The sequence below is a fragment of the Taeniopygia guttata genome, chromosome 1 (genome assembly GCF_048771995.1).
Source record: "Taeniopygia guttata chromosome 1, bTaeGut7.mat, whole genome shotgun sequence".
Lineage (NCBI taxonomy): Eukaryota > Metazoa > Chordata > Aves > Passeriformes > Estrildidae > Taeniopygia > Taeniopygia guttata.
Genome location: NC_133024.1, coordinates 59990348 through 60013290, shown reverse-complemented (window position 1 = coordinate 60013290; position 22943 = coordinate 59990348). Strand labels below are relative to the sequence as shown.

The following is a 22943-nucleotide window of genomic DNA, read 5'->3' as shown; positions in this document are numbered from 1 at the left end:
TTTAGCTCAGACTGACTACTAGAATCTACAGCCTACTAGTTTTGAGCCTGCTAGGGCAGCTGACTCGCAGATCAGCCTGGCAGACGGCTCAATTCTTTTCCAAAAACTCAGTGAGAATGGACTTGTCACTTCTAATCAGCCAGTTAGAAAGCCCTCAGATACAGCTGATTCTTGAGTTGTGTCTGCATATGTTGCCTGGAAGCTTTCATTGTTCTCCACTCCAGCTCACACCGACCGAGAGAACACCGTTCATGCACTCCCAGCTGACATCTCTTGAGTTTGTTTGGTTGTCAGGTAGACTCTTCCATTTGGAAGGGACCTACGGTGATCACCTAGTCCAACTTCCTGAGTAACTGAGTACTGACCAAGTTAAAGCATATTGATAAGGTCATTGCCCAAATACTTCCCAAAGACGACAGCCTTGGGGCATTGACCACCTCCAGGAACGCCGCTCCTCTCGGCAAAGAAACAGTCCCCAGTGTCCAGTGTAAACTTAAGGAGCAGCTTTGAACCATTCCCACGCGTGCAGTCGCTGAGCGAGAAAAGCTCGACCCCTCCCTCTCCACTTCCCCTCTTCAGGAAGCTGCAAAGAGCAGCGAGGTCGCCGGCCCCCAGCCTCCTTTTCTCCAAACCAGACAAGCGCAAAACCCCCCCGCTACCCCTGAGCAGCAGCTTTTTGTTTAGATCTGCTCGGCGTCGTTTGGTTTGAGCCCCGCCTCGGGAGGGAGGGTAGGCGGGCCGGGAGGAGGAGAGGGAGGGACGCGGAGCGGGCAGGAGGCAGCAGCGGCAGCAGCATCAGCATCGTCGGCGCGGCGGGCGGCGCTGGAGCGGCGGCCGCAGGTGGGAGCGGGAAGCGCGGCCGGGCGGGAGAGCGGTCGGTGCCTGCCTGGGGCGGCGAGGGGTGCCGGGATCTCCCTCCGGCTTCAGCGCTTGCCGAGCCCTGATGGCAGCAGAGCCCTGCCGTCAGCAGGGCTGCGCGGCGTCCCGGGGACATCGCCGCTGCCTGCCCCTGCGCGGCACTCGGCGTAGGGGTGCAGCCTCTGCTGCGGGGCTGGAGCGCGGAGCTCTCTGCTGCCCACTCCGCTCCCTCTCTTCCTCCTTTTACAGCAAACTGTGAAGGACCACACATCAATAATCTTCGTCTTTGGCATGTGGGAGGCGTTCCCGTTGTGTTAGTAAAAAAACAAACGGGCAAACAAACCCCTCGTCTCTGAGTTAGGCTCTTTCTAAAAGCACATTTCCATTGTTGCTGAGCTTTGCTTTTCGGTAAGCTTCTATAAGCGTGCCAAGTCAGGACGGAAAAAACTGTAGAGTCTGCAAAACAGATGGAGAAGCGCGGATAACGTAGTGGTGACTGTAACTCGCTCTCTGTTGCTTCCAGGTACTTACCAACACTGAAAAATGAAAGCTTTCCCATCATGTCTCTCCATGCAGTAGCGCTCGCCAGCTTCAGCACAACAGAAGTCTTCAAGCACCCTTGCTCTGAGAAGGTGAGGCAAGGGAGACCCTGAATAGTGTTCAGTGTGCTCGTTAGCTTGAGGGGTCTTGGTTCAAAAACCAGCTTTTCGTTTCAGTGAACGTAGTAAGTTATTTTTAAATGCTGGTAGAGTTAACTTGGGAAACACAATCCCAATACTGGAGATGGGGGAGGAAAAGGCAGACTTACAGTAGGAAGATGTCGACTTGTCAGGGTTTTTTGTTTTTGTTTTTGTTTTTTTTTTCTGTTATGGCAGTGTGTTGTGCTTTCCATGTGCTTCTGTTGTATTTCCTTAACACTGTTCTTTAACGGATTTTTTTTTTTTTTTTCGGTTATTGGAGGGGACAGTTATGTGGCTTTTTTTTTTTTTTTCCCCACTGATGTAGTTGAAATCGTAGCATCTGGAGAGTAAATGGAAATCGCACCTGAATTTTCAGACCATTCGGATAAGAACTGAGAGATGGGACCATTGTTTAAAAACAAATAAAAGTCTTAAAGCTCAGCACCCTTAACAGCTATGCTAAAGTACTTGTACTTATCTTGCTGGGCGGTTGGGATACTTGCATCCTAAGAGGTAGAATCTGCATATTGCTGAGATTTTGTTAATTGTATTGAAAACAATTTTGACCATATATTTATATGGATGAAGCCTGCTTACATGCCAGTTTCTATAATGAAGTACAGAGGGAGAAAAAATAGAAAACACTAGCAGGTACTGAAAAGAGTATTTTTCTAAGCACTGGCATAATCAAATGCTAAATATTTTAAATTAAACTTTTTTTTTTTTTTTTTTGCTGGAAACATTATTCTTCAGTTAAAAGGGAAATTCTCTGTGGGTTTTAATTTCTTCTGCTTTCCGTGAGTCTGAAGGGTATCTGGACAAGAGCTGTACTCTGAGTCACCTCACTGTTCCACGTAGGAAGTGTAGAGGTCAACAACCCGGGGTGGCCGAGTACAGCACACCTTTAACTCTCTTCTCTTTTTATGGGATCACAGAGTTCAGGGGAGAGTGGGAGGAGTCCTGGTCGTCATTCGGTGTGCAGACATTCTCACTGATATGGAGGGAAGGCACAACACCTTGGTTAAGTGCCTTTTTACGATGTGCATGTCAGAGCAGGGCATCCCTTTCATTTCCCTGGTTTCTGTGATGTGCTCTGCAGGTCCATGACGTATTTGAGGCAGCAGGGAGGTGGGGGGACAAATTTTAGGTCATCACAAGGAATTTATGAGCTTAGGGAGGATACCTGTTGTTTTGCTGTCCTGAGTGTATCATAGTCTCTTGTTGGAATTAGCCCCTGAGTATCTGCGCTAAATTGCTTCCCTGGTTCAGCTTACACTGCTTTGACAGTATGGTAAATCCAGCTTTGAGGGTAGAAATACTGAATTGGAAGCATCATGACTGCAAAACTGAAGTGCTGGTCTGGTATAAACCTGCTTATGCAGTTCAAATGCATTCAAAATTTTGGTCAGCTTATACTGGCAGGCTCCTGTGCCAGGTTGAGTATTATCTATCTGTGTCACCTCTTGCATTATGCTGGGTCAGTCACATTGCTGACACGAACCAAATATACTGTATTATATCAAATTAGGTGACATGACCACACTTGCTTCCAGTTCTTAGAGCTGGGAGACAAAACAGCACATGGAGCAGATATTTGTGGAGTTGAATCCTCATAGATTTAGCTTATAACTTGTATACATCTAAATAAGCCAATGCTTCCAGATACAGATTGGTGGTTCTTTGAATTCTTTTCCACTCCATTGCTATTGTTTTTCATCAGGCACCCTATTCAGCATTTTGTCTCATTTGTGCCTTATGCACATGCTTAATTCTCCTGCTGTGGAGAGTTTCTTTTGGTCATCTGCCTTTTGGAGTGAAATGAGAGATGTGAGTGCTCTCTAGACAGTGCATGCTTCTGGGGAGATTTCCAGGCAGCCAGAAATGTAGGCAGTGGTTAGGTGACTGTCAGCAGGCTTCAGAAAAGTGTTCTTCCTGCTGGGATGACTGTGAGATTGAGGGTATCATTAGCAGAGTGCTGTTATCTTATAACCAAATTGTCTGCCTCTCTGTTCTCGTTATAGTTAAACCACGAAAGCCTAAAGGTGGCGTTCACTGACTCAGCGTGTTCTTCAAATCCCTCCGTGAGGATTAGCTGCCTTGCTCCAACACCTCAAATCTCTGTTCTCTCAGGTAATGCCAGTTTGTTCCAAATTGCCTCCCTCTGGGGAGTTTTGCTGGTGCTTGTAGTGCTAGCAAAAGCTATTGGTGTTTGTGTATGCTAGACAAGTCTAGTTGTTTGAAGAGGGTTCCTTGCTTATTGGCTTCAAGGGTGGTAGATCATCAAAATACATTATACAGTTTGCAAGTATGGCTGTTTTTTGCCTTTTAATGGTTGTTTGGCCATTTTAGTTAATGCTGACATTTGTGTGTGAGGGTGGAACAGGTTGCCTAGAAAAATTGTGGATGCCCCATCCCTTTAAGTGTTCAAGGCAAGGTTGGATGGGACTCTGAGCAATCTGATCTACTGGAAGGTGTCCTCACCTACAGCAGGGGGGTTGGAACTAGATGATCTTTCAGGCCTCTTTCAGCCCATAAAATTTTACAATTTTTTGATTATAACACTCAATGTTTTGCACAGAGAAGATGATGTTTGCAGCCCAAATTTAGGTATTCCTGTGCAATTGAAATGTTGGTAGTTACCAAAGTATATTTCTTTCCCTAAAAAGTTTGAAATGCATTTGTTTGAAACTCAGCTAGGTTTAATTTTCCTATTCCAGTCCTTACATTGCCATGGCTGTCTACACTGGCAAGATGTTTGTTTGCAAGTGCAGCCAGTAAAATGTGCAGTTTTGATTCTATTTCTGCAAGAGCTTAGTCCTGGTAAAAGGCAGGTGACTGATCCCTTTTACTGACATGCTCTGGCTGATTTTGACCTGGCTTTACTAGGATAGCTTTGCTAGCAGCTCTTGCAATTTCGGTTATATGTGATGTTCTCAGATGTTTTTCAGCTTTTTCTTGATGAGCACTGGTCTTTATATGGACTTGCTGTTCCTAAAGACATGGGTTTGTTTTGTTTTGGTTTTGATCCCTTCATTAGGAAACTTTCTTATCGTGTTGTTAGCGTGCATGCAGGCTTCCATGGGAAAGACTCATGGAGAAGTTTACTGCTTTCCAATGAGATATGTCCAAGGAGAGCAACCTCTGGGCAAAGTCTGGAGTCTGCAAGACTTCCTGCTTTTTTCAGCAGCAGTGTTTAACAATCCTCATGGTCCTAACTAGGAGTTCTTTGTCCTAGAAATGATTCTTCTTGATTGTATCTATTCTTAGAATTTTACAACTGACTTATCTTCTCCAAAGGAGATAGTTGTTAACTTCATTGTGTTGATGTAGTCGATGGTCTCTTCTGGAACACAGACTTTGTGTCTAATCTCTCAATTACTTGGATTACGGCAGTTCCTCTGAGGTTTTTTTGTTTGTTTGTTTTTGGGTTTTTTGTTTGTTTTGTTCAAGGTATAGAACTTCAGTTTACTCTTAAAAAGCTACCGGTTGTGGTGCATGCTTCTGTGTCCTGCTAATGTTGCTTTTAGTCTGCCACTAAAAAGCAGTTTTTCTATTTTCTGTCAAACTGAGTTTTGCAGTAGGTCACATAAGACCTTGGCAGTGCTTTTCATTCTTTCAGAGGCATTATAATCTTGATGTGACAGAGCTAAGTTTGTTATGTTTTTGGCTAAGTGTTGCCACCCCATGAATAATGGACTGAAGTTTATTTTAGCTGTTTCCAGTCTGACTGAACTGAAACACACAAGCATGTTGACCTTGTGTTACTGAGTGTATTTTTTTTACTCTTTCTGCTCTATTGATCTTCCATGTGACTTACTATAATGTAATCTTCTCTTCTATTGGCAATAGGATCAGTACCAGTAACAGTTTTGTTATCCTGTTTTGTAGAACAGTGATATTTTTGATCACACTGACAATCAGTCACCATTAAAGTCTTAGCTAATTGTGTTTGGATAGCAGCAGAATTCTTTACTGTTTATTACCTAGTCTTTATCAATGACAGAATTGCTTCCTGAGTGCAGAAAGCAAGAGCTTTCTTGCAGGAAGAGGCAGCAGTGAGTAGTGGGTGAATTCAGCTGTCCTGTTTCTCACCTGTGTAAAAAATGATACACATTTTATTAATATTGTGTATTAACTTTTTCTTAGTATTGTTCCCTAACTTCTTGTTTTCTTCTAATTTCTGAACAGATGAATCTTCAAGGCCAGCAGTGATTGGACATGCTGGAAGTTTTGGATCATACCCAGGCAGTGCTGAAGCTATCAAAGACATTCTCATGTCTGTTTTAAATGCATCTGGTTTGAAGCCCTCTTTGGTGTTGGAGCAGAGCACAATGCAGGGAGCTGAGCATCTGGACAGTGATGCAGAGCAGTGGGAAGAAAGCAGCACCGGGGACAGCCATGATGACAGTGACAGTGATTCTGCACATCACAATACTGCCTGTACACAAACAGACATTCGGTTTACGAGGCCCCGGGCATGTTGGAACAACACAGACTGTGATTCCCCCAAACCTTCTCTGGATACTTGTCCCTGTTATACTGATGGAGATCCTGCTGCTTCCTCCTTGAATGGTTTCACTCTTTCAAGCATGTCCCCTCTGAAGCGTGACAGCTTCACTCAGGTGACGTTAACAGGAGGCACCATCACATCCGCTGTTGTGCATTCTGGAAAAGAATCTTGTACCTCCCCTGAAAGAGACTTGGCTTTCACAAGGTTGCTTTCAGATTCAACTGTTGGTAAAGCAGATCTAGTGCAATACCCTCGTGCCGTGGAGCCTGTGCCTCTCAGCAGCCATGACAGCAATTCTCCCAGTGGCCTTTCCCAGTCAGAGCCAGTCAATCCAACAGGTAACTTTACAGCTGCATTTTTCTTGTAAGACCTCCGGAAAGAACTGTAATTGAAGTAGGCCTTATTTATGTTGATTGCAAATAAGATAGATGCTGTCATTCAAAATAGGAGAGAGGGAAGAAAGAGCTTAAGAACCAAGGAGAACCTGAGGGGTGGTTGGTAAAATGGGAGATGCTCATGCTTTTGCAGGAGGCATCTCTCAGGATGCAGAAATGCTTCTGTAATATACAGCTAGATAAAATGTAGAAGTTGCTGAGCTGTGAGAAATGCAGAACATCCACTGGATGAGCTTTCTACTAGCTTTATTTTGTCTTCACTGTTACTTTACTCTTTTCCCAGTAGCAGATAGCATGGGTCTGGGCACTGGTAGTGATTCATTGGTGTGTGTGGGGTCATGCTGTGTTTGGCAGCAGCTGGAGAAGGGAGTGTCCTTGGATTCTGGGGTTTTAGAGGCAGGGAATTATCATGCAGTTAATTATGACTAAATTGGCTTTTTGGTTCTGGAGGAGGACTGTTTTTCCTTTTCCCCTTTCCAAGTGCACCTGAGGTCTTGGAGACACAAACCCCTATGTGACGTAGAACAGGTTCTTTATACCTTCCACCAGTTTCCAGCTGTATGGATAATCCCATGTGTTGTCTGTGAAGAGCACTGGTTGAGGGCTGATAGCAGAGGGTGCCCTTTAAGCAGACTGCATTCTGTCCCTGCAGTGTCAGGGGTCTCTGGGCAGTGTAGACTTGTAGGTGAGGAGCTGTTCAGTAGGAAAGTTCAGCACATGTCCCTGAGATGGCTGGGGGAGCACCTGGCCTGGCCTTGGGACTGCGTGTGACTCCATGAGGTCTGCCAGCCTTCCTGGGCTGCAGGCTGGGGTCCCTGCCCTGTGGCTGAGGCAGCAGAACAGTCCCCTCCTGTTTAACACCTAATATTGACAGGAGCAGCCTTTGGTACAGCAAGATGAAGCATTTTGATTTTGTTTATAAAGGGTGCTAGTGGCATCTAAAGATTTAGAGCCACAAAGATGTTCAGATGGATGGAGCACCACTCCTATGAAGACAGACAGAGCTGGGGTTGTTCAGCTTGGAGAAGGCTCCAGAGAGACCTCGTAGCAGCCCTCCAGTATTTAGAGGGAGACTAATAAAAAAAAATAGGAGGACGATCATATATTAGGAAGAAATCTTTTACTGTGAGGGTGCTGAGGCACTGACACGGGTTGCTCAGGGTAGTTGAGGATGCCCTTTAAGTGTTCAAGGCCAGGTTGGATGGGGTCTTGACCAGCCTGGCTTAGTGAGTGGTCTTTGAGCAACCTGATGTAGTGAAAAGAGTCCCTGCCCATGGCAAGGGGTTTGGAACAAGGTAATATTTAAGGGTCCATTCCAATCAAAACTCCTCCTTGATTCTGTGATGATAATTAAAAGCTTCAGAAAAATGTTGCAGCTGAGGTCTGATTTTCCTACTGGAATAAAGGCAAAGAGCAGGGAGTGTTCATCCTGCCTTTGTATTATAAAAGAATAATACAAAGTCTAGGTTTTGTTGGTTTGTTTTGATTTGGGTTTTTCTTCTCCCTTTGGTCAGTAGTAGTCCTAACGGTGACACTCCACTTCCAGTTTCTGAGCCTTTCTAGCTATTCACCCAGGGATCCTCCAAGGTCTAAGCTGGCAGCAAGGTCTCAAACAGGCACGTGCCACTGCAGGACTGTGTGCTCTTAGTAACACCTCTGTCATCTGGGACAGGCTGTTGTCATCAGCTAGTATGTGACGATTATGGCTGCTTCCTTCTGCTGGGTGTTGCGTTGGCTCCGTGCCTTCCAGAAGTGCCCATCAGGGAGAAGGAAACCGCACCCAGCAGTTGGGGCTGGCTGAGGCCAGTCACACGTGTTTGGGGAGCTGGGTCTGGAAAACACAGCCCAGGCTCTCGGGGTCAGCAGGGACTGCGAGGCACGTGCAGAAGAACAAATACATGGTGCGTGACTTGACCTTCTGGCACGAGTCGGATGTGTCACAAGCTTGTGTTGGGGTAGTAGTGCTGCTGGCACTACAGAAAACAAAGGGAGAAAGGAATGTGGCAGCCAGGTGGCTGAACAAGAGCATCCTTGATTTTACTAAAAAATACTGCTCATAGGAGGGAGAATCCTGTTAGACATTTCACAATGTGATATGTTCTGTCTGCCTTAGACTCTGGCCTTTTCTGTACAAAGTGAAAACTTCTGCGTTTCTTCACTCCTTGTTGCTTTTAACCATTAACTTTCTACTGGGTAGCTTGGGTAATGAGGTCTCATTCTCTCCTGCACTGTCCAGTTCTATGAGGATGTGAAAAGTGAATAGAAAAATAAAAACCAATAAATATAATGCCTAATTTGAGGGCAGGAATTACTCAATAGGATTTCCTGACTTGCTGTCTTTGCACAGAAGAATTGCAGAGGGATGCGCAAGATACAAGAACTATGTAATAGCACTTAAACCAGAATAATTTTTTTTTCAGCAGAATTTAATTTTTTTTTAGTGGGATTTTCTGCTGGTCTCTTGAAATTCCTACTAGGTCTTGTTTGTATGTTTGGGGCCACCTGACAATGGCCCTTATTCAACCTTTTGAAAAGGCTCTGTCACTGTTAATGAAGAGTTTGTGACTAAATTTAGGGTTTTCTGGGGGCATTGTTGCGGCTGGTGTGTCACGGAGTTCACAGAGTTGTTCTTCTTTTAACCTCTATGTACATCAAGGTCACTTCCTTCTCTGGCTCTTAGGGCTCTTTCCCCAGCCCCAGCAACAGTTGCCTCAGGCAACAGTGCTCAGGAGCAGAAGGGCAACCAGATAACTTTTCTGCATCAAAATCCAGAGCTGCATACCATTGCTTGATGTGCTGGGCTCCTTCCCTGTGCTTTTTTTACATTCTCTTTATTTAAAGATGCAAGTGGGATGCAAGAGGTAAGCAAAGGAGAGACCTCCCATTAGATTTCAAAATGATATTTCAGATTAATTGGGTATTCTGTTTTATACAGAAAGGAATCATTTTCCCATTTTGTTATTTCTGCTTATAATTTTTAGTTGAGAGAGTAATATTTATTATCTTAACTGATGAGAATGTAGTCTCTTATCAAGCTATAGAGCTTACCTAGTAAGATGAATCATCAGGTAGGTATGAAAATAACTTAATTAGGCCATTAAATGTGTTTTGAAAAGTCACATTGTCAGCCTTTCTGTTTTTCCTTCATGGTATACACAATGGAGGTATTAATAATTCTAACAAAAACTTTCCATCTGTGTCGCTCTGCTCAAGTTCAGTATTGACTTTACAGCCTGATGTCATTGATGCTCAGGGCAGCGTAACATGGTTTCTCTAAGTACAGCAGTATAAATAATCCAAACTAGGCCTGACAGTCGGTGTCCCTTAGTTGGAGAAAAGTTTTACATAAATTATGATCATATTTTGTGGGAACTCTTTAGCCTGTGACTTTTAAACCAATTTAGGAAGGGTGTTTTTTAAAAAATAAAAAGCCATTGATTAAGCTGTGCTATTTGCAAAGGCTTTAAATGGTGTCTATGTGGTGGCCCTTTTCCACCACATATGGCCTGTTTTATCCTGTAAACATCATGAGGGTGAAACAGAAACTGTGAGTTCAAGGTCCAAGAAGAAGAGGTAGTAAGCACCAGTAAAAACCTGATGTGTGCTCTGCTGTACAGTGAAAAGTTCTTATTGGGGAAAAAGAGATAAAATTTATTTTACATACTTATCAGAGACTAACAGGAGAACAAAACTGCAGTTCTGGGAAGCAAGAAATACTGTGGCTAATGCCATAGTTGGACATACTACCGTTCAGTATGGGTTGCATTTGGAAGCAGGAGGGAGATTTCCTCGGGGTATGGAAACATAATAGCAAAATGTTTTCCAAACTTAATGTTTCCCAACACAGTGCCAGCAGTGATATGGGGAATCTTTTAAGGCCGTTGCATCTCTGCATGCCCAGACAGCAGTGGGATTTGTGTTTCTTCTGGCATCTGTGAATGAGCAGAGTGCAGTGTTAGCTGCCTGTGTTGCCAACTGCAGAGCATCGCTGCAAATCCAGCCTCAGGTTCTGTTTGTGGTTGTCCCCAGCAGCTCAGGCTGTAGCTTGGAGACAACTGGTGTGGGAGTGCAGTGCTGCTGTCACAGCACAACATTTAAACTGTTTTTCTCTAGTAGTTGATGTTCATGACTCAGGTTGCCAGAATAGATCAAATGCCAGTGTGCTTCTCACATTTTTCTCCTCCTTAGCTTCTACCACAGCCTCCAGCACCAGTGGTGTTCAGTTTTGGGAAAAAAACCCTTGCTTTGCTTTCTGGAAGTTCCAGCACATGTTGTGTGAGCTGCAGAGAAAGAAATAACTAATACAAGTTCTTGTTATACCCTCAGGTTCTAATTCTCCTTTGAATATAAGTGCTATACCCTTGAATCGTTCATTGCAGGACATCTGCATGCTTCCAGAGGATGTGGAAAAGGTGAGAACAACAAACAGTATCATCATAATGTTTTTTATGTTTTATTGTGGCAAAACCAAATGACGAGAGGTGTTTCTCAATAAAAGAATTTCCTGATAGATGTACTAATCTTTACAAATACTCTATTTTCCCTCTTCGTGCCCTCTGTGGGTGAAGCTGCAAACATAAAATGCCTATTTCATAATTTGTCTTCTACTCTTGACCCATTAATTAAACATTTTAATTATTTTAAAATAATGGAAATATATACAGGAAAAATGTATGTTTCTGCTTTTCATTCCATCATTTCCCCACACATTCCTTGAAAAGAAACTATATCATTAGTAACTTTAAAGTTATATTAGAATATGTTACATAGAAGTTGTTGCAGCTGCATGCATATGTATGAGATTTACCTCATGCTTTTACTATCAAAAGATGGGGAGAGGATGGGGTTTTTTTGTGTGTGCTGATGGTAAGCATGTGAGATTTGTTATCAGATAAGTACAGTATGAATGCCAAGCACAGTTACTCTAAGAGCTGCAGTAATTCAAGCAGTTTCTCATAAGGGCCTCAAAGAGTCTTAAATGTGTTGCCAGATAGGTGGTCCACTCAAGCCTATAAAAAGAGCTAAAGCTGTCACACAAAATCTGTGTGCTAAATGTTAATCTTTTCCAACAGTGGAAAAAGAGGGGTTAATTGATTGCAATGAGTGGGATTTAATATTAAAAAAAAGCTTTAAAAATGTACCTAGAAAAGGAGATTTTTTTGCTGGACTGTGTGTATGTGGTTCCATGTCCTAGGCCCCAGAGGTAATAATCACCTTTGTGCACAACACTGGCTTTACCAGAGTAGCAAGTTCTGCCTTTGGTTTGAAGCTCTCAACATCTATAAGGTGCATTTCAAACAACAAAACCCACTCAATAAATCACACACCAAAACTCAATGAACTTGAACTAGCTTTTTGTGTTGCTTTTTTATGAAAGGTGTTTCAGAACGGAGACAATGTTTCTCCATCTGTAATGTGGGACCTCACCCAAAAATAAATTGTTTTCAGACACCAGGAGACCAGTGAGAAGCTATCTGGATTAGAAACCACAATCTGAGTGTTGAGTGAGGCTAGATCTTATCAGCTACTACTACTGTGCAGAGATTGGGGGCTGATGTGATTACAAGTTAAAAGATAGCAAGAACTTAGTCCATTATGAGCAAGGCTGCATTTGAAAAACCCAACTAACAAAAAAATCCAACCAAACTAAAACCCACAAAACTTCAAATACTTTTAGCTTTTGAAAGAATCTCTTTCAACTTTAGGAGCAAAGGTTAAGGTACATGTGGTGTTAGTAGGTCCTGAAGTTGTAGTTGTGTGCCAGGAAGGAAATAGGTCAGATAATCTTAAAGGGGCTTTCCACTGATGTTAGTAGGAAATGAGAAGGTTGGTGTGTCACAGCTGAGTTGAGTCTGCTTCCTAGAGTGAGGGAGCTATCAGTAGGCACAGCTGAAAGCTGATAGTCATGCTGAGTACAGGAGTTCATGTGTTCTGTTTCATGTTTTTACAATGCAGCTCTCTCAGATACACTTATAATTGCTTTTATCAGCATGATATGCTGATAGGCTGTGTTCTGCCACTAACTTGAGACTTTTTGTATTTTCAAAGTAGGAGATATCTCCCAAAAGGGAAAAAGGCTTTTAAATTATTTCTTTGCTAATGGAAAGATAGCAAACTCCTGGACTCCTAAAGTTCAATGAAAGTTGTCTCTGGGGAAAAGCTGTGCACCAAGCAAGTAATATTAATTAGTGGTGGGAAAAAGATAAGTCTCTCCACACACCCACAGGGACTTGGGTATGCTCTAATGCTGAGATTCATCTTGTCTATGTGTATTTGTGAGCAGTAAGAAAGTTGTGCTGTTTGTTGTGCTCCTTAAGATTTAGCTATTCCTAAACACTCGTGTATTTCTTTATAGCTCCCATACAAGTTGAGGGGATATCATGAATACTGATATCAAGTGGTACAAGCTTTAATTATCCTGCACTTAAGAATCTCTAGCCTTGGATACTGCCATAGCTTTTTAGATGTAAGTTTAGGTTTGCATGTGGCAGTTAAGGGGAGAGAGTGTCCTGGGTATCTCTGGGTTACCACCTTGGTGCCTGAATACATCTCTCCACGATGTATCCACTTTTGAGCTGAGACTGGTGTGGGATCTTTGCCCAGGCCACCAGCAGTAGCTCAGGTGGTGCTGGTGGGATGCTCTGTTAGATCTCAGAAAGCTTGGGATACAGCAGTGATATTAGGATAGGAGCCCCAGGTGTGTGTATCTCAGTGGCCCCTTTTCCCAGAGAATGGGTGACCAGGGCAGGCAAAATGGCAAGAGACATCACAAGGAAGTGTTGTCTGATTTGGATATCTTACAGCAAAGCTGTAAAATAAAAGATACCTTTTATTTTATTTATTTATTTTATTCCAGTGGGAAGCCTGGGGGAGCAAGATTCCCACTTACTCTTACCACAGACTTTCTATGTAGCATTGAGTTGACCATGTAAGCTATCTCACTGCAAATTCCCCACCTCACTGCCCTAATTCTTAACACATGAAAACATTTTACTATCTCCTGTGGCCCCCACCACCTGAAGACCTACACTCCATTCAAAACTTGCCACTTCTGGCCCCCTCCAGCTAGCATGTGTGCAAAACTGCTTGTACACATTGACTTGAAACTAAATCATGTTAAATAGGTTACTTGGATGCACACTTGCATACTAAATAATGCAGTGTAACTAGAAGACTGCATCTCTGAAATGCATACATATACACCAGTTAGTCATGTAATCAAGTTCATTTTTATCTAATTCATGGGTAAGATAAAAGTAGATTGTATATTATAATCAAGGGTGAGACAATTATCTAGGCAGTTGCCTTTTGCATATTGTTCCTGAATTGCCCTTGGAGTGGTTTTTTTGAGTTTAAATAAAAGGTCAGACAGGTTTACATATTCATTTATGGAGTTGAAAAAAATATGGGGGGAAAATGATATATTTCACTTCATCTTAACTAAATATCAGATATGCTGTGTACTAATGAGCATTCCATTCTTGTGTCCAGGAAAACGCACACTTTTTTGTCGCAGATATGATTATAGCATCACTAGAAAAAATGAAATGTAATATCCTAAGCCAACAACAAGCAGAGTCCTGGGGTGTGGAGGAAACAAGTGGATCAGATGGCAGCTATCACACTGACTCAGAGTTTTCTTCTTACCCTGGAGTGAAGAAGTCTGATTCTTCTGTTACCTCTTCAGACAGTGGTTATGAAGGCAAGTTACTTAATCTAGAATGTAACCTTGTCTGAAAGCCTTTGCTTCTGTGCAGGAAAATACTAAACAAATTGGGGCATTGCTTGGAACCAAATCCTCTATTACCTTCTTTGAGTCTCTGGAGAGCTGGGTCCATTGAGGATCATTATGCCACAAGTGTTTTCCTGTGGCTCACATACTTCCTTTTGGATCTTCACACCTATGTTTTTTTAATTATAATTATTTTTTACATTAAAATGTAAATGTAGGGTTAAATGCCACAAGCCAAGCATGACTCTCCATGGAACATGCCTGTAGCTGGCTGTTTTTCTCTCTCTGCTAAAGTTTTTTTGTTTGGTAGTATTTGCAGCTTGGATCTTTCCTTCTGTGTTTGCCTCTGCAGTATGCAGATGAAGCTGTGCAATTGGTTTGAATGAGACTCCCCAGAGTATTCATTCCCATATAGTTTAAGGCAAGATAATAAATACGCCTGGCATTATTGTGCTTGAGTCAGCACATGCATTTTTAAGAAGATTTTAGTCTCTTGAGTAGTACAGATCTTAGTGATGAATCATGAGTCTAAAGTCTAAATGACATAAATTCTGTGGAGAAATGAATGGTGTTCTTGGACATTAAAAGGGGAGAGACCACTGGCAATATAAAAGATTTGGGTTTATCTCTACAAGATTCTGACTGAGAAACTGAGGGATATACTGTATGACCGACTCCCGAGAACTGGCCTGCTCTGTGTATGTATAAAAACAATTAAAATTGCTCTATAAGTGCAGTCTGTGTGCTAAAGTTTTGGCAAGTGATGAAAAACGTAAACATAATTGCAGCTACTTCTAAATGCTGGAAAAGTTTAACTGATCTTGTCCTTGTTTCGGGCAGGCTGTGCTTTGCTGCCTGTCAACTCCCCAGTGCATCTACCATCACATCATGAGGTTACCAGATTTCGTTGCCACAGTGACTCAGAGGATGAATATGTAATTATTGGTAAGGCTTTAAAATTGTAACTGCAGAAACAGATATATAGTTCAGTTGAGTCTATTCCATTGTTTGGGAATTCTCTTGATTTAGTAGATGTTATTGTAGGAGAAATAACACGAGAAAATGGAAACAATAATGTATGTGTAACTCCTTATTAGAACACATGCAGAAATACCAGACTGCTTCAGGATTTCCCTTCTAGGAAATAATATCTGTGCTAGTTTGAGAGTGTGGTGAGCTGACCCTGACTGGACACCAAGGGATCACCAAACTGCTCTCACTTTTCTCCACTGGAGAGAAAACATGACAAAAGGCTTGTGGGTTAAGGACAGGGAGACATCACTCACCAAAAACTATCACAGACAAAACAGTAAACGTGGGGAAATTAATTTATTGCCAATCAAATCAGAGTAGGGTAATGAGAAATCAATTTTTAAAGCACCTTCCCCCCCACCTTTCACTTCTTCTTGGGCTAAACTTTGCTTCCAATTTCTCTACCTCCTTGGACTTCCCACACATGCTGTCAGGAGTGTGCTGCAGCATGGGCTTTTTCCCTCTAGGTCACAGTCTCCTTCAGACAACTTCCAGCCCCAGCCTGGGCTCTTCCACGTGCTGCAGGTGGATCTCTGCTCCCCCATTAATCCCCATGGGCTGCAGGGGCTCAGCTGCCTCCCCATGGTCTGCATGAGGAGCTGCAGGGGAATCCCAGCTCTGGCTCCTGGAGCACCTCCTGCCTCTGCTTCTTCACTGATCTACAAATGAAGAACACACTCCCAAAAGACTGCATTCCTAGTAGCAAGAGTTACTTTGAGATGTATAAACGGAGAACCATGCTTATTGTCTTGAGAGCAATAAGCATGGTCAAAACTAGTGCTACCAATGTGAACACCTTGTTGGCATAAGCATATTGTGTCTATGTAAACATAATGAAATGTGTCCTTCAGTTACATTCATCTCACCTGTTACTAACATGTTTATAGCATTAACTGCTATGTTTGTGATTCATGTCTCCAAACATCTGGTAGTGTCCAAAAAAGGCTAGTGTGGCCTCTCTTGGCTCTATGCTGTTGAGTGACTTCTGTCTGGACCTTGACCAGCATGCACTTAGTCTCTCTTTACCTTTTGAGTTCTTGAAAGCAGGCTGATGGTGTTGATAGGATGCAAAGGGAATATTCTTCATCACTTCAGAGATATGCAGAGGAGATAGGGCTCCTTATGCTTGTTTTACAACCAGGGCTGAGGTTATTTCCCACATCCAGGAAGAGTGTTGGAAAAATGAATATATTTGAAACTGACACTGTGGCAACACAGAAAGTATTTTTAAAATAGTGCTGAGTAAGAGATGCTTTGTTTCTTAAATGGCTTGATACAATTTTCTCCTTTACTGCAGAACTTGAAGACCTTGAAAATCTGTCTGTTGCCCCTGATAAAAGGTGTGTATCTTTACTATAATAGCCCCATGGCTCTACGTTTTCTGCTGGAGCAACTTTCTGGTGGTTCTTCTGGCTGGGGCAGGGAAAGTTGTGGGAGTGGTAAATTGAGCCCTCTCAAGGAAAGGGAAGGAATGCTGCTTGACAGCAAATATCTCTGGTGCTTGGCTTAGCAGTGTTTCTCTGGTCCCTTAGTCTTGCTGAGGGTGGTGTCTGTGGCTCTTAGAGGGCCTGGGGGTATAAAAGAAAGAGGGTGGGAATGAAGGAATGGGAGAAAACTTTTCAGGGGTGCAGAAAAGGCAGTGGAGATGCTGATGACATGCTGCTGTTTTTCACTGACTGTATTCCTTACCTTTCAGATCATCTTTTGAACCAGGCAGCAATTCTGCTGAAGCAACAGCCCAGGAGTTGTGCAGAGCTTTCAGAAAATACTGGTTGCAGACAGACTCTGCAGTTCAGCTGTCTGGTTGCCTGAGCTCATCTAAGCAGAGAGTGAGTCTGATCTGAAAACAATGAGCTCTTTATTCAGTTCCCCAAATAATCATGGTCTCACTGCAGCTGCTTCACTGCTAGAAAAAAGGGGAAGCTACATAAACTGAAAAAAAAAAAAAAAAAAAAAAAAAAGACAACAAATACAGATGAGTGCTTACAGTTTATGAGTTCACTTGATCTAAATTTTTAGAAAATGTCTTCTCTCTTCAGCAATTTTCAGCCCATTTAAAACATGTGGTTGTGAACAATCAGGATATGCTTTCTTCTGGGATTGATATGGAGGAGTTTGAGGGGGGACTACATGCAGGTGAAAACTGAACTGTGAAATACCAGAGTATAAAGGGAGATAACATCTCCTATAGCATTTAACATATGTCCAGTTGATGGGCTGATTATCTTCATTAGCTTGTCTTTCCCAATAGTCTGTGCTGAAAGAAGACATACCAAGAGAACTTGAGTCCAGTTTGAATCTGGCTGAAGAAATAAAGATCATATCCAAGTTGAGAGGATCTTCTGGCTGGTCCCCACCAAGATCACAGATTATATTTAATATTCATCCTTCAGTCAAGTAAGTTTTGAGGGATCTGGGAATTGTGATTTAGTATAGCATTAGCTGATGGAAGGAGCTTGGGTGATTAACAGATCTAGTGCATGTGCAGATGATCTGTGAACAGGTCTAGAGCTGGTGCATGGCACAGCCTTCTGCAGTGTCTGTCACCAGCCTCGCTAGAAAACAGATGACCTCTGTTTCTCTCTCTTGGCACCTCCTGATTAACACAGCATGTACAATTTTCCATGTGATAATACACGTACTCTTTGGTGTTATAGTGGCAGTGTACTTAGTTCCTGAAAATTATATTTTGTGACACTACCTGGAGAATATTCTTGCCTTTCCCTGCTGTCCTGCTATTATTTTATGGATAGCTGGTTTTCAGAAAGTAGGAGGAGGCAGCAGGTCATGTGTGAGGAAATGGCTGTCTCATCCTGTCTCAAATGCTGTGAAGTGCAGACAGTAAGCAAACTGGCTGTTCCTGATGTTGCTGCAGGTACAGTTGCTTTTTCAGTTGCAAATGTGGATTTCCTTTCTCCAAACCTTATGATACTGGTGCCTCCTTAAGAAATGGAAAATAATTTAGTTCTTTCAACAAGCGTTACAGAATCTCCCTTCTTCATGTGAAGGAGTAGGAGTCAGCTCCTGAGGTGGATGTTCTCCCTGGTGCCAGTGTTAGCTTTTTTGCCCTTTTGAAGAACGTTAATTAAAACTGTCTTTTGGGTGCTGAATGGTCTAACTATTTGCCTCTGTATACAGGAGAGATGCAGTGGTGGCTGCTCAAAACTTTACGTGTGTTGGTTGTGGAACCCCGATAGAAAGCAGTAAGTATTACCAAAACTGACAAGAAAGTGCTAATAAGTGCAGTACTTATACTACAAACAGTACTGTAATCAGACTATAATCCTCACCCACACACATGTACCACAATTTTTAAATTATCTGAGCTAGAAGGAAAATCTCATGGTTGGATGTGCCTGCAATAGTAAAACAGACAATGGGATCTTTCTGGTATCTGGAATTTTTCATACAATACTTGATAGATGTCCTTCTCATAAACAACAAAAATTCATAATAGTCAGACACAAAACAGAAAAAAACCTATATGAAAAAAAATCATGCTTCCAGGCTGGAAAGTGCTGGTTTTATATAGTCTAATTGTTTCTTTTAATATTTCTTTCCCTGTGCCAATTTAGACATTGACAAAAGTCTCTTTCTGGAGACTGTATGCAAGCACATGGAATCTGTGGTTTTGGTTTTTTGGGATGTCTTTTTAAACCTTTTTGTTTCTTTAGATCTTGTTGACAAAAACTTTCTTGTTTTTTTTAATTCCTGTTACTTTGTGAGAACTGCTTGAAAGCATAATGATTTACAGAACTGACAAACAGACCTTACCTAAGAAATCTTTGAAGTGGTGCTTCAGTCTCATTCTGGGTCAGCTCACAAGAGCAGCATTTGTAGTGTCTTGTCAAGTATCAACAATCTATAATGGCATATTAAGTTGAGCAAATAGGAGATGCTGTACTAGCTGAGAAAAACCCCACAAACATCTTGATGTGAAAAAGTATTGTACAAACATGACTCCAAAATTGGTGGAAGTATTTTTGTTGTGTATTGTACCCAGTGTTTCTTTTGTGCTAAAGCAACACAGGTTTGTCTAAGATCTTATGCTGATAATTACAATCAGTTGAACAAATATGGAAATGAGGAAAGCTTTCTGTTCTAATGCCAAGTACAGACCTTGTACATGTGATCACCACAATAATAAAACCCTCTACAGTAAAGAACAAAAAACAGAATCCCTTTCCCTTCATTCCACTAGATCTGAGTTATTTAGACAGACTAGGCATACAGACAAGAGTTATGTCCCATAAGTTTTTAAAATACTCAGAATTTCATTGCTGTTTGCCTGCAGAATATATCAGGAGGCTCCGCTATTGTGACTACCTGGGGAAGTACTTCTGTGACTGCTGCCACAGCTATGCTCAATCTTCTATTCCTGCTCGAATACTTTCGAAGTGGGATTTCAAAAAATACTATGTGTGCAACTTCTCCAAACACCTACTGGACAGCATATGGCAGCACCCCATTTTCAATGTGTCATGTATTAACAAAACCCTCTACACGAAAAGTAAAGAAATGGACAGGGTGAGGGTAAGTGTGCCTTTTCTTTATTAGGAATTTCTGGGTCTGAGACTTTCAGGAAGAAGTCCTTAGGGCAGGATGTCCTGTGTGGGTATGTAGTAAGAAGGAGGGTTGTTTTTTCTGACTTATCCCATCACCACTTCTGGGACTTGTCCTCTTTTCCCTTAGGGGAAGAGAGCAAAGACAGGCGTTTCCAACCTATGCCAGAGGTCTCCTTAGCCCTGTTTTCTTCAGGAGGTGTTTCCTTAATGGTTTCCAGTTTCAGTGCATATAAGGGAGTTGGTCTTCAGCAATAAATTTACATCTTCCTGGCTTTTGGCTGTTGGAAAGTTCTGTAATTTTGGTATGACTCCTTAATTTTGTGGGCCATTAGGGGAAACATCCTTGGCTTAGGTGAGAGCTGTACCTCCCACAGCTTCAGGAAGAGTGTTCTGCTGAAGACTACAAGTAGGCATGTGTTCCTTGGCTGAGGAGTTTACCTGGCTTACCTGTTCTTATACATGTGTGGGTCTAGCATGCATCAAGACCCGCAGCCATTTTTGGCATTAGGACTTGCTTCACTCGTCAGGGAATAAAAATAGCCTTTGCCTGCCTTTGGCTTTCATGCATTAGAAAATCCATTTGTTTAATACTATGCTAAGTCCCTTTTTTTAGGTGTGGTTTGGTGTGCTTCCAAGGGTTGCTGACTCAAATAGTGGTGTTCCATACTTAGGAATATATAAAATTTGATTTTAAAACAGCTTTTGATTTAAAACCAGCTTTGTTTTTCTCCTCCATCTTTTAGGAGGCGCAAGAACAACTTTTTCATTTAAAAAAGCTTTTGAAAACGTGCAGGTTTGCTGAAAGGTATGGACTGTAATTATGCATGACAAATAGCTTAATAAAATGTACATGATGTGCTTATAGAGCCTTCTTCTCTAGAGAAACTTGGGTGCAGTTTTAAATAAGTTGATATGATCATTAGAGAACTCTAATAAAATAGCTGCCTTCTATTGCACTGCAGATGTTGAGAGAAGTACAAGTTTTATGTGGTAGCTGTTTCTTGTAATATAGTTTGGTTTTAAATGTTGAGTGATTTTAGTTAGGTGTGGATTTTTCCTGTTCTGTTTCTCCTAGGTTCTCACTCCATCTTAAAATGTCAAAGATACTTCTCTCTCTGAGAATATTTGTCTTTAAAAAATATGATGGCTTTTTGAGTGTTTAAAGATTTCTTCCAGAAATCTGTCATAATGCTTAATTCAGTTTATTTTATAAAAATATTCAAATGAAAGTAGTAGTAAACAGAAGTGATAAAGAGCAGTATCTCTATTGCCAGTGTTCACCTGCTCAGCACAAATATAGTTTCACCCAATAGTGACCTGTGCAGGATAAAACCCCTCAAAATCCTCTTTGCAAAGCAAATAAATAAGTCTGGTTTATTTTATTAGATACTATATGGGATTTTGCCTACTGTTCCTCAGGTAGGAGAGAGCCCTTTACACATTATTTAAGGATTGCTGGGGTAACTGCATATGGCAACTCCAAAGCCTGAGGAATGCATGTTTAAAGCAGATAGTTTATTCTAAATCCCATGCCTTCCAATTTTTATTAAAGTGCTCTCAAATTGGGAGCGGAGATAGATAGCAGGAACTTACCTTGTATAATCCTCATGTGAATAGAGAAGTGGAAGATGCTTATTCTGGAAGTACATGTGAAAAACAACTTTTTGTAACTTTCATTGGGTTTTATTTCTCTTTGCAGTGTACTGAAAGAATTTGAACAGGTTCCCAGCCATCTGACAGAAGAACTACATCTCTTCTCACTGGATGATCTGGTGAAGATCAAACGAGGGCAGTTATTGCCCCTTCTTAAAGATATTCTGAAGAGCTCCACCTCTCATGTAGATGGCTGTGAGGTAAGGAAAAAACAGGGCTCTTAGTGTCCTTGCAGTTGCTACTGTAAGGAAATATCCCTGCTGCCATTCCTAAGTAATTTTTTTCTTAGATTTAAATCAGCCATTTTGCTGTTGTTGTAGCTCTGTCAAGCGAAGGGGTTTATCTGTGAATTCTGTCAGAGCGCAGACCTGCTCTTTCCGTATCAGACTGCCAAATGTAAAAGGTGCCCAGGTATGTTCCAGACTGAATGTTTTTCTTTCTTTCTTGGGGGAATTTTGGTGTATAAAACCAGTTAGACTTATTTTAAATGTTGAGAACTAGCTTCACTGAAAGCACGCATATTTGAAATCCTGCGTGTGCATTTGGAAACCGTGGGCAGCATGTATCCTCGAAAACCAGCCTGTGGCAGCTGTTTCCTATCAGTGGATTCAGAGAGCAAAACCAGGCATTTGCCTGACCACGATTGTGCTTGCAGACAGAGGGAGGCTATTTTTTGGGTCCAGGCATGAGAGAGCTGTTTTATTTGATCTTGCCAGCATTCAGTGTAAATTATTACAGTGGTGGTGGTTGTCCCAGCCTTGCACTGCTTCTGTTTACTTTTGTGCTGATACGTACATGATAGAACACCATTCAAGTAACACAGCTATTGATTCATTTTTTTTAATTCTATTTTTTTTTTCTCTAAATGCTACTCTGTATGTATAAACAGAATGCAAAACATGCTTTCACAAAGCATGCTTCAAATCTGGAGGCTGCCCCAAATGTCTGCGGATCTCAGCTCGAAGGACTCTTTCAGAAACTCCATCACTGGTGCCTCAGTGAAACTGGATTCCTCTGACTGCTGACTTTAGAAGATATTCAGAGCCAAATCTTCAGATGCATGATTAAGTGTTAAATAATGTTGTTTTAGACATTACTGTTTTTAATGCATGTCTCCTTTATGGGGGGTAAAATAAAAAAAAAAAGAAAAACAAAAAAACAAACATCAACTTCATTATTATAATTGAAAACTTACCCTATGGGAGTTTCATCTTAATGGTGAAAGACTGGATGTTAATTTTTTGGGCTGCCTTTTGTTGCTATTTTTTTGTCCTTGGATGTAAGATTTTTAATACTGTATTTTTTCACGTAAAAATAATCAATCTCTGTAATTCTGCAGATAATGTGTAGTGAGCGTTGGAAGTCTTTGCCTGTGTTCGATTTTGGAAATGGGGAAAAAGTGGTGAAGTACAAAATCGTTCCCTGAAAAGCTCTACAATAAATAGCAAAGACTTGCCTGCAAGTTTTAGGCAGATGTTAATCTGAAATTGTTATGGCAAATGCTTATTGTGAACCAGT

At 41.7% G+C, this 22943-nt stretch overlaps 1 protein-coding gene across 2 annotated transcripts; it reads left to right on the top strand.

The window, feature by feature from the left end:
* The first annotated feature begins 746 nt into the window (after positions 1–746).
* Positions 747–22887, top strand: RUBCNL (rubicon like autophagy enhancer). 2 transcript variants are annotated; one of them, XM_012569728.5, is made up of 16 exons: positions 747–840; positions 1382–1490; positions 3560–3668; positions 5727–6386; positions 10770–10855; positions 13935–14145; positions 15016–15120; positions 16505–16547; positions 16904–17036; positions 17459–17604; positions 18346–18410; positions 19502–19740; positions 20516–20577; positions 21472–21625; positions 21746–21836; positions 22315–22887. In XM_012569728.5, the coding sequence occupies exons 2-16, from the start codon at positions 1419–1421 to the stop codon at positions 22425–22427; spliced, it is 2289 nt and encodes a 762-aa protein (XP_012425182.5). In that variant the 5' UTR covers positions 747–840; positions 1382–1418; the 3' UTR covers positions 22428–22887. The 2 variants fall into 2 exon arrangements, with proteins under 2 accessions (XP_012425182.5, XP_072785083.1); XM_072928982.1 differs by lacking the exon at positions 747–840 and adding an exon at positions 1246–1266 and having other exon boundaries at positions 22315–22588.
* Positions 22888–22943: the final 56 nt, after the last annotated feature.

Coding starts and splice junctions, on each gene's coding strand:
- RUBCNL (XM_012569728.5), top strand. CDS start 1,419: ATGTCTCTCCATGCAGTAGCGCTCGCCAGCTTCAGCACAACAGAAGTC. Junction 3,669..5,726: donor TCAAATCTCTGTTCTCTCAG/GTAATGCCAGTT, acceptor ATTTCTGAACAG/ATGAATCTTCAAGGCCAGCA. Junction 14,146..15,015: donor TTCAGACAGTGGTTATGAAG/GCAAGTTACTTA, acceptor TGTTTCGGGCAG/GCTGTGCTTTGCTGCCTGTC.